At 50.1% G+C, this 17,851-nt stretch overlaps 1 protein-coding gene across 4 annotated transcripts in view; it reads right to left on the bottom strand.

Moving 5' to 3' along the window:
- The window catches only part of HIP1R (huntingtin interacting protein 1 related), a 63,568-nt gene that overhangs the window by 18,276 nt on the left and 27,441 nt on the right, over positions 1-17,851 (bottom strand). For 3 of the 4 annotated variants that reach the window (XM_039504673.1, XM_039504671.1, XM_039504674.1), the window contains 13 exons: positions 13,082-13,145; positions 11,832-11,974; positions 10,069-10,125; positions 9,110-9,190; positions 8,798-8,874; positions 7,091-7,152; positions 5,175-5,315; positions 3,232-3,289; positions 3,045-3,120; positions 1,937-2,074; positions 1,121-1,179; positions 966-1,038; positions 348-531 (listed from right to left, as the gene is read on the bottom strand). In XM_039504673.1, coding sequence (XP_039360607.1) covers positions 348-531; positions 966-1,038; positions 1,121-1,179; positions 1,937-2,074; positions 3,045-3,120; positions 3,232-3,289; positions 5,175-5,315; positions 7,091-7,152; positions 8,798-8,874; positions 9,110-9,190; positions 10,069-10,125; positions 11,832-11,974; positions 13,082-13,142 — 1,210 coding nt within the window. In that variant the 5' untranslated portion in view covers positions 13,143-13,145. The remainder of the gene's footprint in view (positions 1-347; positions 532-965; positions 1,039-1,120; positions 1,180-1,936; positions 2,075-3,044; positions 3,121-3,231; positions 3,290-5,174; positions 5,316-7,090; positions 7,153-8,797; positions 8,875-9,109; positions 9,191-10,068; positions 10,126-11,831; positions 11,975-13,081; positions 13,146-17,851) is intronic. The other variant, XM_039504672.1, reaches the window with a different exon arrangement.

Raw genomic sequence — 17,851 nt, 5'->3', positions numbered from 1 at the left:
GCCCTCAGGAGGTCATCTAGTCCAACCCTAGTTGCTAAACACAGGGGCGTCCTCTTAAGCAGTTCAAGCCAGTTTGTTCCCGTCACTTTGACATAAGCAGCTAATGGCATTTCCCTTCAAAATATCTGGTCAAACACAGTGCAGCTCCCCATAGCGACACTGCAGGGTTTGGAGCTGTTCCTGACCAAGCAATGAATGGCTGCAGGGAACATCCTCTCCACAAGGGACAGACCCAACACCACAGCCCTGGATTCAGCCACCCATGGGCATCAAAGGTTTATTTAAGTTCTAGGCCCCTCGGCTCACACTCTCCTTCTCTCTCTGGAGTCTCTGACGCTGCCACCTACTTTCAGCTTCAACATAAAGCCCCTGCGTTCGGCTGCTCTCCAGCTGTGCCCTCTGCAGTCGCTCCACCTCATCCCGGAGCTGTTCGTTATCCACCAGAGCTTTCTGCTTTTGTTTCCGTTGCTCCTCCAGCTCAGCCTCCAGGCTGTTGATCTGGGCCTTGAGCTGCGTGATGTACCGCTGAGCCTACAGACACAGGCACCTGCAGTTACCCACCCGATTCAGCGAGCCTGGCACGGACTGAGCACAGGGCTGGGGGCCAGGCACTCCTGAGTGCTAGGGGTGGCTTTGACAATGGCCTGCCCTGGAGTCCCCAGAGTCTACATTGGCCTGTGAAGTCCTCAGCTAATATGCTAACACGCACAATCTGACATGGGATCTCTGGGAATGGCCACTAGATCCAACTGGAGAGGAATATATTTTTCTAACAGCAAAATTCTCTTCTCCCCAGTACATTGAGACACCCAACTGGTGACAATATTCAGCAAATGGATTCCAGACCTGTCATGCAGCTGTGGTAATCTGGAAAGTTCTAACATGAGAGGACACAGTGCAGTGGCAGGGGACAGGAACTGGGTTCTTCCTCCTCCACCCCAGCTCACCGCAGCGCCAGGCTTTACCTCCAGTTTAATTTTCTCTAGCTCAGCCCGAAGCAAGTCCACTTCTTTCTTTAGGTTTTCGATTTGGAGATCCCTGGGAATAAAGAATGAGTCTCGTTACTAGCCCAGAAAGCAGCAGCTCCCTCCTAGCATCAGCTGACGGCCGTCCCCCTCACCTGTCATCCCGAACGCCATTGGGGGGGCCGAAGGTCTGTTCAAATATATCCGACACGTTCTGCAAAAGAAAGATGGCACCCAAGTTAGGCTCAGCCCTTCAAAGTGTCTGACAGGGGTTGACCTAAGTCAGATTAGGCCTCGATCGCCTGGAAACCAGTCACAGAAAGTCTGGGAAGGCAGCCAGGTTTGCCAGAGACAACAGTTGCAAGAAGCCCAATATCCTGGCTGTGGGAGAGAGCCCAATTCATGCCACTTACTCCCTACTGAGGCTCATCCACCCCAACAGCTTCCATGACAAATCAAGGCTCTCAGATTGCAATTATGTGAAAAAAATATCCCCATGGTGCTTGAAAACATTGTTAAACATCAGTGTCCTTCCAAATTAGAAGGCAAGGAGCTTTCTAAATCCCTGGGTCTGCATCCCATGCTGCCATCGACTTCCCTGCCCTCCCCAAATCCTGACACCCAGCCCAGCCATATTCTACAGAATGATGCCTAGCCTCAGCTGTAACCAGCTGTTCAAAACAAGGAGCAGGCAGCCATGTGGGAGGAGAGGAAGAGTCCTGACCAAGGTTGTCCAGGGAGACTAACAAGGCCAAGACTTCAGCACAGCTACACAGATTGCCGGAAATACTGCAGAAGTTACTGTACGGAGTGCAAAGAAGAGCGTGTGGCTCGCTCCAATTCCATTTTTAAGCAACGCTCCTAGTGTTCAGTGCCTTGGAATGGAGATTAACACAGACCGTTAGCACCCTAGACAGCCTTTGGTTTTCTTGCCTTTCCAACACACCCCTGAAGAATCTCTGAGCTCCCACCTGCTGTTCCACTGGAGGAGCCGTACTGATCTCGATTAAGTTTTCTGGTTCTTCGTCTTCAGGGGCCTCCTCGGGGATGACAACCACCGGTTTCACGTGCTCTGCCAGGGCAGACGCCCGCAAGAAGTTAGGGGGGCTCTGTCAAGACAACAGAAAACCAAACATGTTTCACCTGGTTGTGGTGAACTGAACTGAACAGGGCACCCAGAGTACAGCCCCAGTAGGGTGAGCACATTGATAGATCAGGAGGGTACCAGGAACCATCATGACTATGTTCTGTTAGTGCTTCAGCACCTCGGGGTATGGGAGAACACAAGATAGTTGTCCAGTGGTTCTCACTCTATGGCCCATGGGCCACTGACATCCGCAGAGCCATTCCTGATGATCTCTGGAATTGAACACTTTGAGAACCAGGCAGCAGGGCCAGATCCAACGAGTGTTTCGCTCTCACTTACAGAGTGGCCTGCAGAGTGGAAAAAAGGGGGGAACCCCTACAGTGGACAACTCCCTCCCTGCTGGTTTTCCATGGTGCCTGTTGTACTGCCGACTTCCTTTGAAAGTCGATGGGAACAAGACACACTTTCGATGTCTGGCATCATGCCGGCCATTGGATCAGCCACCACTCCCTCTCTCTGAACGTGGAGCCAATCAAGGAAATTCATTGCTGAAGCTGAAGACTTCAGACCATTGAAATAAAGAGACTGCAAGACACAGGACACACTCCCTGCATTGCTGTGAGCACCTTGCGATAGGCCGTCGTTACAGGGAGAATTAACGCTCAAGCGAGGCACCTTTAGCTCTGAATTCCCTTGCTCCTGGACTTTGAGGTGCATTTGGACACCTTGAGAGCCATGAGTTGCCCCTAGGCAACTGAGATCGACAGGGTTACCCGTTTTCTACCCTGAAGCGCCTGGCTTGGGTTGCTGGCAAGCCTTCTTGTTTCAGAGCCCTCACTACGGCACTCTGCTTCCCAGGCACCGCATGCACATAACAGACTGCAAGGCCTTTGGGGCAGGGACTCCGTTTCTGGGTATTCTGTAAAGTGTCGTGTATGTTTCTGGTTTTGTGTCAAAAAACATCAGCATGCAGTAAGGAAAGCGGATGGTACCTCTGGCAGCCTCGGGATCTGGATGAGCCGCTTGAAGTACAACATGTCTGAAGCCCTTTTAAAGAAGTTTTTGAGGCTAGAGAGAAGAAAACGAAAATCATTAAAATGGGAGTAGTGGGAGCCTTGGTGAATGGAGCATTCAGAACAGCTGCGAGTCACTGCCCCGCACTAGGGCGCCCTTCGTTACCTGCGGAACTGCTCGTGGAACCGGTCTCGGTGACCTTGCAGCGTATCAGCTGGCAGACCTAGAACAGTCGAGGAGATAAAGGAATTACCAGCCCAGCCTGATAAACACAGCAGGTGCTGTCAGCCCACAGAGCACAGTACCACTCAATGCTTCAGCTGGGAAAGCACCTTTCCATACATCTGATCCAACTAGCTGGCAGAAACTGCCCATGAAATACTGGGTGAGAAAGAGACCTCTGAACACTCCGGAGAAAATGTACTAAAATGTGATCTGACCACAAACTACTTTAAAAAAAAATCCAGGTAGGGTCAAGGGGCTAAAGCCAGTCCCCAGATGTTTTCACATCTGAAAGTGACACAGGAATTCTGCTGTGTTCCACCCCAGCTGTGGCTGCAGCTGTTGCTAGATCTCTTTTACATCTCATGGGACACTGGAAGGCTTAGCTAGCGAGTGCTTGTGAATCACGTTGGGCTAGTCAGGGAGAAGTTACTCTCAGAGTCCAGAGTGTTCAAGAAATGTACATTTCATTAAGTTTGTCCATAAAAGCTTGGCCTGGAAATTAGGAATGCAGGGTGGGAGATGGCCATTTGTGTTTCAGCCAAGCTCAATTTGATCTTTTAATCCAAGTGGGAAGCATGATGCTGAAAGGAGACAGGGCTCTGACCCTCTCACATTTCCTGGGAATGTCAAGTACTCGGGTTCCCAACCGCCAGGTGAAATCAAACCCTTCCTCGCTGCTCCCTTGAGAACCAGTAACAAAGCATGTACTGCAAACAAGGGAACTAGTCAAAAAGTCAGCAGTGGAAACAAGTGGACTACAGCCCACAATCAGAGCGTGTACTTTATAAACCTTCCATACACACAGCCAAGCCTGATAGTGTTACTGAGCTGCAGGGATACGAAAACTGAAAGCTGATTGCCGGGAAAGGTGCTCTGGGATTAAAGTGTATCTTTACAGTGGGGGAAGGGCCTTTAAAAGGCTTGGGAATGACTTGCTTGGCTCAGAACCGTCACATGCAGATCACGGCTTTAACTCTGGCGGCAAGAGGAAACTGAAGCTTAGCCCATGAAATCAAGCAAATGGCCTCAGTGAGAGACCATCACGAAGGGAGAGGTTTGCAAAATGCACCATGGGGCACTTAGTTATCTTAAGCCAACACTTGGGCTTTAATAGCGTAGCTGGCACCCAGCCACCGGGGTAAATGGAGAGATTAATGGCTCAGGTAAGGGATTGTATATTAGCAATCACCTACCAACGCTCAGTGACAGCCAGCGGAGCCCGCGCCAGCCTAGAACCATCTTGAAATGCAGCCTTTGCTGGAAGAGTTCCAGCTGTTTCCTGACTATGGTGCACCGGGATTTTTACTTCCAGAACCGTATTCTAACACCAAGCAATAGGCGCCCTATGCGCCTGCCCCCACCAGCCAGAAAATTCATGCGAGAGCCCTGCTAACCCCTGGGCTGTCAGCCAGCACGGGTCTGGTCTCAGAATGGACAGGGCCTGAAACAACTGGACATTGAAACAACAGACTCATAGATTCCAAGGGCAGAAGGGACCATTAGCTCACCTGGTCTGACCTCCACAGAACTGCACCCAGTTCCCCACGGCCCCTGCTTGCACAGGGTAGTGCACTGAATGAGATATTCAGCCACACAGTGTCCGGCACTGTCAGAAAGGCTGGGGTGGAGGAAGGGGCAAGGGGCCTGAACGTGTTTTGCAGTGTAGTGAGGTGAAAGGTGCCAAGCTACTGAAGGCATTTCAGTGCCGCAGACAAAGCCAGCTCGGTGTTCTAAACATGAAGCCGTTGCAGGCTGGCACCTGTTAATGGCTTTAACCCAGCCCCCAGGGAAGCTGAACTGCCACAGGTGCAGTGGTGTCTGCCAGCGGGTTCAGACGCCAGAGGGGCAGAGCTTCAGGAAATCGTGCACAGCGGGTGACTCACAGGCGTGGAGCTTGAACATTAACTGGACGGTGTAGTGATAGAGGTGGCTGCAGTCCTGGATCACCTGGATGAGAGGAGCCAGCCTGCACTGAACAGACGACATCTGAGACACGGCCATGGCGGTGTTGAGCTGTCTGAGGACTGCAGGAGGAAGCGGGGTTAGGACTCTGCAATGGTTTCATCCAGTAGGAGGTACAGTTAAATACAGGCTGCCCAGGGGTATGTTCAGGCAGGATAGAAGCGTCTCACTGACAGGCTGCTCCCAAGAGAGGAAGAACAGCCTCCTGGTTACGATACCAGGCTGGGACGCAGGAGCTCTGGCTTCTAATACTGGGCAGATCACAGACAACTCCTGCCTGCGTCTATCTCCTGCCACCAGGCAGAATCGAATCGGGACCGGGGGCGAGACCTGCACAGATGAAGACTTTACCCAGTGTCAGGTTACAGTGTGACAAGTTAAAAGCCACTGCAGTGCAGCTGGGGTGGCTAGCGAGATCTTGGATCAGATAGGTACAGATTGGTGTCATTCTGAGGAAGCAGCATACGGTAACCCTGACTGAGCCTGCAGCTGGAGCCCTAGTGTCTTTGTTTACTCAATTTGCCATTGGGCAGAGTGGAGTGTGCTACCTGGATTACAAAGCTTTTATAATTAACTACAAAGTCCATGTCTCTACCTGCCACAAGGGGACTGAACTCTTGGTTCACATGCAAGGCCAGTGCAGCTGAACTAGACTAGTGGGAGCAAAGCAGCCGCCCCTCCTTGTGATCAGAACTTTCAGAGCTCTTCTCAGAGTCACTTATGAACTACCTGGGTTCTCTCCAGGGGCTGCTTGGCACCGAGCACTTGAGGTTAAAGATACTGAGACCGAGATGGGCAGAACCTCTTTAGCTTTTATTCTCAATGTAAGACACCTGTTCTGTCACACCCATCCACCTGCTCAGATATCTCGCCTCATGCAGCAGCCAATATTTGATGCCACAAAAGGAAGAGGGGGCAGGTAACCAATTGTGAAAGGTGATGAGAACAGAGGGGGTATAAGATTCCCTCCTGCTCCATGCTGGAATTGTCTAATGCCCTGGCCATGAGACTGGGTTGCCATTATTGTAGATTTTGTAACTCCATGTCGTCAATGGTCAGAAAATTCTTCATTTCTTTTACAGAAATCCAGCCAGAATATTCAACTTTGACTTCCTCTATGTTCAGATTCAAGTATTTGTGACTATAAAATGGCAGTTTTAATTTCCACCCCCCCAGCATAATTGGATCATTTACAACCATCTTGGAGGAGACAGTAAGAGAATCAAGTGTTTTTAGTCACTTGGGAAGTGAAGACCATTAGAATATATTACATTTCCTGCCCCCTCTCCAGCTGCACGTTCCTGGCTGGTTAAAAAAATAAAAAACAAAAATTTTAAGTCATCAAAAATTCTTTCATAATGAGACTAGGCAAGTAACTAAAAGCAGCCTCGCTGTTTCCACTTGCCGAGTCCTTCAGCTCTCAAAGAGGACATTTCAGAAAGGGAAATGAATATTTATAAAGAATACATTACTGACTGCAGTCTCCGGTTTATGGGAATAAAAGCTTTGCGGAATGCATGTAATTAACATCTTTGTATCAATGAGCAATAAAAATACATCTTTTCCCAGCACTACCACACATGGTTTGTCATCGTTCAGAGCCAATATAGGTTTGCTACAAGCAGTCAGATTGTTGAATATCTTCCCCAAATTGGCCTGTTTAGACAGTTGTGTTTATAAGCAAGCAAACAAAGCTGAAAGACTACTTTAAACCTATGGAGCTCATTATTAGATGAGAAAAGACGAGCTCTTCACTTGATTACTGACCGAGACGAGAAACTAACATCAGCCTGGAGAAAATACCCCAAACAGTAGGGGACAGCGTCACATTGCTTACCTGACTCTGTGAGTTTGAGTTCACAGTCCATGTAATCAAACATCTCGACTGTGAGCTGAAAGCTGAAAAAACAAAATCCCCCCATCACGTTACATGAAGAGCAAGGTCAGGATCAGCATAGAAACCCTTATTAAAAAAGATGCTGAAGTATTGTACAGCACAGTATTGTAAGGCACCTTCACAACACTGTCAGCTGCACTGTTCCAACCACAGCTCCAGTCATTTCTTTTTACTATCGGCACACCGTGCCGAGGTAGCAAGCAGGCTATCCATACAAACCTAACTGCCAGCCAGCAAGTGAGAGGATTCCTACAGTACCAGAGAAACTCTTGGTAATACTGCAGTAACAGTGCAACATGATACGCTACGTGCCCTGGGTTTCCATTGTGTTTGGGGGCCGTGACCGTAGGGTGCTGTCTTAAGTTTAGTCCTGCAGTGTTGTCATTGGGAGGGGAAGCATTCCTGCAATGCTAACACACAAAGCTTCCTTCCTCCCTCATCCCTGGAGAAGCCCTTATTACTACAGCACTGTGTGCCCTTTCGTCAGAAAATACTGAAGCACTCCACAGTAAAGGCTGTCAACCACGGTGGTAACGCAGAGGAAGGTGCATGTTTGGGGCCAGGACCATCGAATGCTGTAATCTCTTCCCCCAGCACCGGTGCACTGTACTGTTCTATCATCACCCGTTAAGCACTGCCATTAGGACCCAAGATGCTGCAGAGGGCCAACACGTCCATGGAGAGAGAAGCAGATTCTTCCCCCTTAGTCCCATCCACGAGCGGGATGGGGTATCAGCCCCCCCTGCTGTGCAACAGGGTCAGCCCCCTCCTTATAGCAGGCAAGTCACTTCCTGAGGGTTCCCAGCCAGAATGAGATGAGGCTGGGAGTGGAGCCACTGGGCTATTTTTCATTGCATTCTGGTGCACACAGAATAAGCGAATGTCAGCCATTGGCCCCTAGGGACTTCTGGGAATCAGCTATCTGGGCGTTCTTACCACGGGGTCCTGGCTGCCATCTGCCTAACAAATGGGCTTTGGTATCAGGATCACAGAAGTCAGAGGTAGAGAGGTGGAATGTCCCTATTGGGCCATCTAGGCAAACCCTCCCACCCCAGCTTGTTCCTGACCGCGTCTTTTCCACAGCTCTGTCCAGTCTTGAGACAAGGAAAGGGGCTTCCACCACCACCCTTTGGAAAGAATCTAACAGATCTGACTGTTTCCTGATGTGCTGCTTAAGATGACAGAACTTTGGGGCCCGCTTTTCAGAGGTGCCGAACACTCAGGACTCCAATGAGAGCTGCAGGTACTCAGGTCCTCTGAAAATCAGGCCTTTGCTTATTTGCACTTTGGCCCATGGCTGGAAGGGTTGGCTGATGTGGACTGAGGCTGAAGTTCTCTGCAGGAGGAGTATCATCAGCATTTACACTCAGCACCATCTTACCACTTATAAATGATGAACAACAGTCTTGCTCACAGCTCACGCAGCACTCCGCAAAGGTGCTGCTGTGCAAAGATGCTGTTTATGATGCATTTTATGGCTATATCAGTCTAATAAAATAAGTTGGCCTCTGTCTCCAACACAGAGCACTTTGAACTTTAATGTGGAGTATTTAATTAGCAGGATGCACCATTTACATTAATGGTGCTCAGGACAAAGAGAGTCATTATGCTTTGTAGAAGGTTTTAAATACCTAAAAGGAAACTTACATGTTATTCACATCTGTCCCAGCAGCCTTTTCTAGCACCTCATCCGTCACTTCTAGGCCTGGGGGAAAGTCAGGATGCTTCAAAAAGAAAAGTCTTCATAAACTCAGTAATATTTTTATGGCAGGTCCCACACCTCCACTCCAGACACATAGGTACATTCAAGCTAAGATCCCTGCTCAATCATGGCTCTTCCTAATCTTGTATTCACACCCGCTCTCAGAACAGTGTGAATTCAACAAATAAGAGAAAGAGAACAGCAGCTTTGTAGCAAAAATCTGTCAAAATTTCAGGGAGGGTGGGAGATGGAATTACCTTTAGGTGAAAGGATATCTTGGTGAGTAGAAGTTTGGTATAAATATTCACAAGCTGCCCATATCTGTCATGCAAGTGCCCCTGCCAAGGAATATCAGGAAAACGTTACAAAACTTGTGGGTGACACTAAACATTCATCACTACACTCAGCTGAACAGGACTCAGCCAACAAAGAGACGAGTGTCTCCAATCTTTGGCCCAGATTTTCCATGGGTATAAACAGGCGCAGCTCCGTTGAAGTCAAATGAGCGCCACTGATTTCTGCCACCTGAGGATCTGGCCTCCAAAGGACCAGGAAGAAAAATGTAATTGTGGGCACAGTAGGGCGGGACCTCCCATGCCTCTAAATACAGCTCTCATTCACAAACAGAACTGCATTTCTAGTCTCATCAGGAAGAAGAAATCACTGGCTCAGTTCCAAAGGGTAAATCACTTCCAATCCCCTGGCGAAGGTGGAAAAGACTTTCATTTTATTCATGATCCAAACGTGAGAAGAATATGGACAAGTTCCAATTTAGGCAATTGCATTTATCGCCTACCTACCCTCTCCCATCCCCTCCTACCACCCTTTGCAGTGTCAGTCAGATGCAACAGTCTCTCTCACCTCCTGTCCTAAACTCCCCTAGAGTTGCTGTGTAACACACAGCTCCTGCGTTCCATTCACCCCTCAAGATGGCCGCACTTCAGCGGTAGGTGAAGCAATCCTCGCTACTTAGGGATTACAGTTTAGGGATTATGAGCGTTAAGGTGATGTTTAATTATTTCCATAGTACCCAACCACCACTCAAAAGCCTTCGTGCCACAGCACAGAACCCTTCAGCGCCCCACTCAGAAACAAAGCATTCACCAACGGACCCCCCCCCCCCCCGTTCCCTGCACTTCACCAAAGGCCTCACAGCTCTACCCCCTTTTCAATGTAAGGCTTTCAGTGGCCAGCACAGTCCATTGTTGCAACTCACCCACAGGTCTCCTGTCTCTCGGATATTACTCCGATATCTTTGACAGTCTTGAAGAACCTGGGGAAAAAGGCAGAGGGGTCAGACATACAGCCTGTGTGCTCAAGAGTATGGGAGCGGGGAGGGAAAAAAGAGGATCAAGACAAGCCTGCCCTGAACTGCCCCTCCCAAATGTCAGTCTACAACCCCCTCTCAGCCTCATCTGTTGCACCGTACAGATCTGGATTTGTCAGTTCCCCCTTTGCTGGCCTATTGTGAGGAAGCAACACAAGGAAATTCCAGGGGAAAATTTTAACTGGTTCAAGGTGGCAACAAGATTTTTGACTGGAGGGATGGATCTAATGGCTCCTGGTCCTCAAGCAGGAACCAGGAATGGATCCCATTTGTCCACAGAAGGTGGAGACTGAGCTGAAGTTTCAGTCTAAAAACAATGGGTCTGGTCCAAGAAAGAGGTGTGTACGCTCTTAGAGCACTTTAAACACAATGATGCTTTTTGGGAAGCAGGTCTAGTAATCAGAGTAGGGAACTAGGAGTCAGGAGACCCAGGTGCTAGTCCCACTTCTGCTTCTGTGACTTTGGGCCAGTTACAAACTCACTGTGACTCAGTTTCCCCAACTATGAGACAAGAACAATGACACCCACTTTCAAGAAGTGCTTTGAAATCTACCAGTTAAAAGCACTAGGCAAGTGCCTATGTCTAATCATTATGATGGGGGACTGCTTTACTCAGGATTTACTAAATTGAATGTAGTGAAGATTAACAACATTTTTGGAAGCTTCACTGAATTGTTATCTAGCTAAGGGTTTTCCTAGGTGCCTTTCACCTTGGTACCCAAGTGCTGAGCTAGTGATCTAGGTGTTTAAAACCCAAAGCTCGAATATCTCTCAACACAATCAGCCTAACACTAGCGGTATCAGCCTCTGTGGTTAGCCTGCAAGCTGCCAGGAAGAAGCCTCCTCCCCAAGCTCACTGCTGCGTCCCAAACCTCTTGCATTAAACGTTAAAAACAGAGGGGTGGTAGTGGAACAGGAGACCCCAGCAAGGCCCTCAGCATTCACAGACGACACAGCTGATCGCAGCCGGGCCTCGCCAGTGAATTGTAGCCTTGTATTCGCTGGAGGGCTAGGCGCCGATCTCCAGGAAGCGGCACATGGAGTAGTGAGGGAGGAGAGCTCCGGAATATATGTGAGGTGAACATTAATGATCCTCGCTGGAGGAGTGTGTTAATACGCAGCAGAGGAAATGAAGGGAGTTCAGCAGCAGAAACACATCAGTAAATGCTGCAGCCCACGAAGGCTTCCTTAAGCACAGACGAACTTGCACCCGCTGCCCAGACTGTAAAATGTTGCTGGGCCAGCCAGACACGCTTTCTCCTATTTCTGATACCTCTCTTCCCTCTGACTTTTTAAATGCCTCGCCAGGTTTCCGCCAGCTTGGTGAAGTAGGGCACATGCTCATCTATGACAGTGGAAAGTTCTGCCCTCCCACCAGCCAGCAAGAGGCAACAGAGTTACCCTCTCCTATGCACTCAGAGTCTAACCTACAGCCCCAGCAACTGGGAGCCAAGAGTCCTGGGTTCTACTACTGGCTCTGCCACTGACTTGCCATGTACTGTCCGGCAAGTCACTTCAACTTTCTGTGCCTCAGTTTCCCTCTCTACCAGATGGGGAGCCTCCTTCATGAGGGGCTTCGAAAGCTACGGATGAGACACGCTCTATGAATGCAGAGTACATGATCATTAAGCGGAAGGGAAGGAGCCACTTACATTAGGATGCCCGTCTCTCAGGACTTTGTGCAGAACGTGGCAGAACTTCCAGCTGAGGATGGAGCTGCTGGGCAGGGGGAGGCCAATAGCGTAGGACCAGAAAGTAAATGCTCCTTTCTCATGGTGAGTTCCCAAGATAATCCCTTTCCAGACGTCAAGGCTAATTGAACAGGTAGAAACTCAGGGCAGCCATTCCAATCAGACACGCTCATTATCTAAGTTTCCTTTATCTCAATCAGCTGCTCATTACGACTCTCGCCTCATTAAAAGAGCCAGGGTTTGAGTAACACAAATCACGAATTTATGTTACATTTTATTTTTACAAAGGGCCTCCAGCGGGACCCTGGTGTGACGGCACACCAAAAGGATGGCCTGGGAATGGAGTGTGTTGCAGGCAGCGGGACATCCATGTGCAGCCCCATGTCCCTGCAAGCAGCAGGTTTAAAACAAATAAAAGGAAGTTCTTCTTCACGCAGCGCACAGTCAACTTGTGGAACTCCTTACCTGAGGAGGTTGTGAAGGCTAGGACTATAACAATGTTTAAAAGGGGACTGGATAAATTCATGGTGGCTAAGTCCATAAATGGCTATTAGCCAGGATGGGTAAGAATGGTGTCCCTAGCCTCTGTTCGTCAGAGGATGGAGATGGATGGCAGGAGAGAGATCACTTGATCATTGCCTGTTAGGTTCATTCCCTCAGGGGCACCTGGCATTGGCCACTGTCGGTAGACAGATACTGGGCTAGATGGACCTTTGGTCTGACCCGGTACGGCCTTTCTTATGTTCTTATGTTCTTATAATGGAAAGAGCAGAACTGCCTCACCCCCTCTGTACCCAGCTCCCGCTCTTTGTCAGCGAGTGGCTGAAAATGATTTTATGTTATATTTCTCCCTGTGCTGCACGTTTACTGATCACAGCAAAGACCCTGGAACATGTAACATGCCATCTTACATCAAACCAATGGTCTGTCAAGTCCAGTGTCCTACCCGCAGCTGCAACCTACGACTCAGAGGAAGGCATATCTCCTCCCGACCTGCCCCACTCCCCAAAAACCCCCATCATCTATTGGCAAATTCCTGTCTGATCCCCAGGGCAATTAAAAGACACCCTGAAGTATGAGATCTAATTGGGAATTGCGTGATGATGTGTAGAGAAACTTGGCCATGAGATTACAAAGCTCCTTTTGAAAACTGGCCACAGTACTGGCCTCTGAGAAGCAGGGGTCACTGTCTTTGCTAAGGAAAAGGATACTGCGGGCATGTTTCTCTTTCACTGGCGCTTCCTGTGTATTGATGGCTTTGCTGATGCTCATAGCCTGTGTGGGGAGAAAACAGTAGACGTCAGAGGCAGAATCAGCACAATCCTTTACTGCCAAACATTGTTAGTCCATAAAAATCTCAGGCACCAGGTCTGTTTCTGGATCCTCCTTGTCATTCACTAAACACTGCCTGGCCATATGGAGCATTTGATAATGCTCCTAGTTTATAAAGCACCTTTCATTTCAAACATGCATTCCAACTAGTCAGCCTTAGGCCTGGTCTACACTAGGACTTTAATTCGAATTTATCAGCGTTAATTCGAACTAACCGCTCAACCGTCCACACCAGGAAGCCATTTAATTCGAACTAGAGGGCTCTTTAGTTCGAATTTGGTACTCCACCCCGGCAGGTGGAGTAACGCTAAATTCGCACTTGCTAGCTCGAATTAGGCTTGGTGTGGATGCTAATCGAACTTAGCAGCTCCGGGAGCTATCCCACAGTGCACCACTCTGTTGACGCTCTGGACAGCAGTCCGAGCTTGGATTCTCTGGCCAGCCACACAGGAAATGACCCGCGAAAATTTGAATTCATTTTCCTGTCTGGGCGGTTTGAATCTGACGTTCTGGTTGCACATCGGGGCGAGCTCCGCAGCACCTGCAACGATGCAGAGCTCTCCAGCAGAGGAGTCCGGGAAATCCCAGACTAGAAAGAGGTCCCCAGCATGGACTGACCGGGAAGTCCAGGATCTGATCGCTGTGTGGGGCGAGGAGTCTGTGCTCTCGGAGCTGCGCTCCAACAAGCGGAACGCAGACCTTCGAGAAGGTCTCTAAAGCCATGAAAGACAAAGGATACAGCCGGGATGCGATGCAGTGCGCGTGAAAGTGAAGGACCTAAGACAAGGGTATCAAAAAGTCAGAGCGGCAAACGGACGCTCCGGAGCCCAGCCCCAGACATGCCGCTTCTACGAGGCACTGCATGCCATTCTAGGTGGGTCTGCCACCAGTGCCCCACCAGTGACGGTGGACTCCGAGGACGGAATAGTGTACCGGGACAGTTCCCCCTCCCTGTTCGCCGATGGGGAAGATGAGGAAGGGTCTTTAGAGGACGGCGCAGGCGACATCGAACCCACTCCCGCTTTCCCTGACAGCCAGGATCTCTTCATCACCCTCACAGAGATCCCCTACCAACCGTCCCCGCCCGTTAACCAGGACTCGGAATCAGGGAAGGATCAGGCGGTAAGTGCTACAAACAGGGAAACATTTATTTTTTAAGAAACAGGGATTTATATAAAAATAGAAATACTATATAAACATTTTTAAATATGAAACTAAACAAACAGCAGGTCTACACAAACAGCAATGGAGCAATAGTCCTCTGGGGATATTTCAAAAAAGCTCTCAGAGAGCAGCTGGAAAAGCCTCAGCAAGAGGTTTCTTGGGAGAGGTGCTTTATTGGGTGCTCCGTTGAAGCACACTCTTCCGCGCCATGCCATCCTCAGGTAGAGGGTGACCATCGCCTCTACGAGCATGGCAGCGTAGGGTCCTGGTCTGTGCAGGGCTTCTATTAACATCCGCTCTCTCTGTGTGCGCCTGACACGCCTCAGGGTGATGTCGTTGTGGAAGTGCTGCATCTAATTAGTGGAATTAGTGTACTGTTACTATTGTGCATGGTAGACTTTTACTTTGCATAAGAATGACCCTCGCTTAACAGAGTTTTACTTTGCATAAGAATGACCTCGCTCGCTAACAGAGTTTTACTTTGCATAAGAATGACCCTCGCTTAACAGAGTTTTACTTTGCATAAGAATGACCTCGCTAACAGCCACTTGTGGCAGGCCTCAGAGGAAAAGCATACAGGGTCTTTCCCGTTCACTGGCGGGAGATGCCGCATAACGCTCATCTTTTCTGCTTTGCACATTGCCTCCAGCAGGAGAGCACAGCTAAGCACTAACTGATAAGCACTCTGTACTGTAAGGCTTACCAGGACTTTGTGCAAGAGGGATGCAGCTATCTTTCTCGCATGCGCTCTCCAGTGCAATGGCGCCGCCAATGAGAGCGTATTCGAAATCTCGGACTAGTTCTGAGATCTCCTGAGACTTGGTTCCCTCTTTGGTCTTGTTCACTGAAACTGACTAGACTGTGTTTACTGTTGGCAAACATGTATGTGTTCAAGGAAATCACCTACTTTTTCACATCACACAGCTTCGCTCCTTCCCGGACTGCCCCGCCATCCCCACGCAGAGGCTGGCTCGGATTAGACGCCGAAAGAAAAGACAAGGGACGACATGTTCCAGGAACTGATGGCCAGCTCCAGAGCGGAGGCGGCAGAGCAGAGACAGTCGAGGAGAGCCTGTGTCAGCAGCATCGCACACACCTGGAACGGGAGGATAGGTGGCGGCAGGAAGACCAGCAGGCGACTCAAACGCTGCTTGGTCTAATGAGGAGCAACGGACACGCTCCGGCGCCTTGTAGATGTTCTGCAAGACCGCAGTCAGGAGGAGAGCCCCTGCAGTGCATCTGCAACCGACCTCCAACGCCAATAAGACCAGTCCAACACTCACCCAAAGTGACAAGACGGAGGGGCGGTAGGGGCCGTGAGAACTGTCCCTGCACCGCAGCACACCGATAATGTTAGAGACAACTGTCGCGCTGTAAATTTGTACAAGCTCTTTCTTTACAGCATCAACCAGTCCCAACTCCAAGTTCAAACCCCCCACTGTGTATTACATTATTAAAAGCGGTTTGGTGTTACTGACTGTTGTCGGCACGTTTCTGGTGTCAGAAGACTTTCTGTTGTTCTGTGTGGGGTAATTGTAATGTCACTGCATAGCCCACAGTGCCATGCTACAGACTTGGCTGCAGGGTCAACTGCAGGGCACACACAGACTGCAGTCACTAGGCACCAGGGACAGTCTGTGTGGTGTATGCTGCCCCGGGTCTTTCCTTGAGGTGTATGCTTGTGCAGGGTCCTGGTGCCTGACATCCCGAATGTAAAGGCAGGCTTCCTTCACATGCATTTGGACCGTAGTCACGATCCTCCCGGTGCCCCGAGCCCCAAAAATAGACCTCATCCAGGGGCAGATACTCACCCTTCCCCACACCCCTCACCCTTCCAACGCCCAAACCCACAGCCGTCATGGTAACCCCTATCCAAGGACGGCACCCTCGCCTTCCTGCAAACCCACCCATCAGTGCACACCTTAACCAGCACAGAATGCTTCCATGTTTCAACGAATAAACAGAAATGCAAAGTCAACGAAAGATTTATTATTAATTACTAAAACATGTCCTTAGTTTTAAAACGTCCTTGGGAAGTGGGGAAAACTTGGTTTATGATCAGGCTCTCTTAAAATCAAGTGGACAGTCACAGGTTACCCTGCTCTGCGAGGAAACTCGCTTTCAAAGCCTCCCTGATGCATATCGCTTCCCGCTGGGATATTCTCTCAGCACGGGTGTCTGGCTGATCGTAACAGCAGCCAGGCGATTTGCCTCAACCTCCCAAGCGGCCAAAAGGTCTCGCCCTTGCTCTCACAGAGATTGTGGAGCACACAGCAAGCAGCAATAACTACGGGATATTCTTTTCGCTGATGTCCGAGCGAGTCAGTAAGGTCCGCCATCTCCCTTGAGACGTCCGAAGCACACTCCACCACCATTCTGCACTTGCTCAGCCGGTAGTTGAAGAGTTCCTTTTCAGTGTCCAAGGCGCCTGTATAGGGCTTCATGAGCCAGGGCATTAGCGGGTAGGCCGGGTCCCCGAGGATCACTGTAGGCATCTGCACATCCCCAACCGTTATTTTGTGGTCCGGGAAGAAAGTGCCTGCCTGGAGGCGTCTAAACAGACCAGAGTTCCTGAACACACGCGTCATGAACCTTGCCCGCCCACCCGACGCGTTGATGTTGGTAAACGTCCCCTATGGTCCACCACAGCTTGCAGCACCATTGAAAAGTAGCCCTTTCGGTTAATGTACTCGCTGGCCTGGTGGGCTGGTGCCAGGATAGGGATGTGAGTCCCATCTATAGCCCCACCGCAGTTTGGGAATCCCATCGCGCGAAGCCATCTATGATGACCTGGACATTTCCGACAGTCACTACCTTTGAGAGCAGTTGCTCAACGATTGCGTGGGCTACTTGAATGACAGCAATCCCCACGGTAGATTTGCCCACGCCAAAGTGGTTCGCTACTGACCGGTAGCTGTCTGGCGTGGCAAGTTTCCAGAGGGCTATGGCCACTCGCTTCTGCACAGTCAGGGCTGCTCGCATCCTTGTGTCCTGGCGCTTCAGGGCAGGGGACAGCAAGTCACACAGTTCAAGGAAAGTGCCCACGCATCCTGAAGTTTCGCAGCCACTCTGTGTCATCCCAGACCTGCAGCACTATGCGGTCCCACCAGTCTGTGCTTGTTTCCCGGGCCCAGAATCGCGTTCCACACCATGAACTTGACCCATTGCCACCATGATCTCCACTGCCCGGCGTACCCTGCTTTCTGAGAGGTCTGCGCCACTCTCTCACCGTGCTGCCGGAGCCTCCTCGCCCGGTTTCTCAGCATCTGACTGTGGAAGAGGTGGACGATAACGTGCGAGGAGTTGACAACGGCCATAAGTGCAGCGATGATCGCAGCGGGCTCCATGCTCGCAGTGCTGTGGCGTCCGCGCTGTAACCGACCAGAGAAGGGCGCGAACAGATTTCCCGCCGGCGCTTTCAAGGAAGAGAGGGAGGGCGGGATTGACGGTTCAATGACGACACATTTTTCCCCCCAGCATGCATT

Source organism: Mauremys reevesii, linkage group 18 (genome assembly GCF_016161935.1).
Source record: "Mauremys reevesii isolate NIE-2019 linkage group 18, ASM1616193v1, whole genome shotgun sequence".
In the NCBI taxonomy this organism is placed as follows: domain Eukaryota; kingdom Metazoa; phylum Chordata; order Testudines; family Geoemydidae; genus Mauremys; species Mauremys reevesii.
This window is presented reverse-complemented; position numbering and strand designations above follow the sequence as displayed.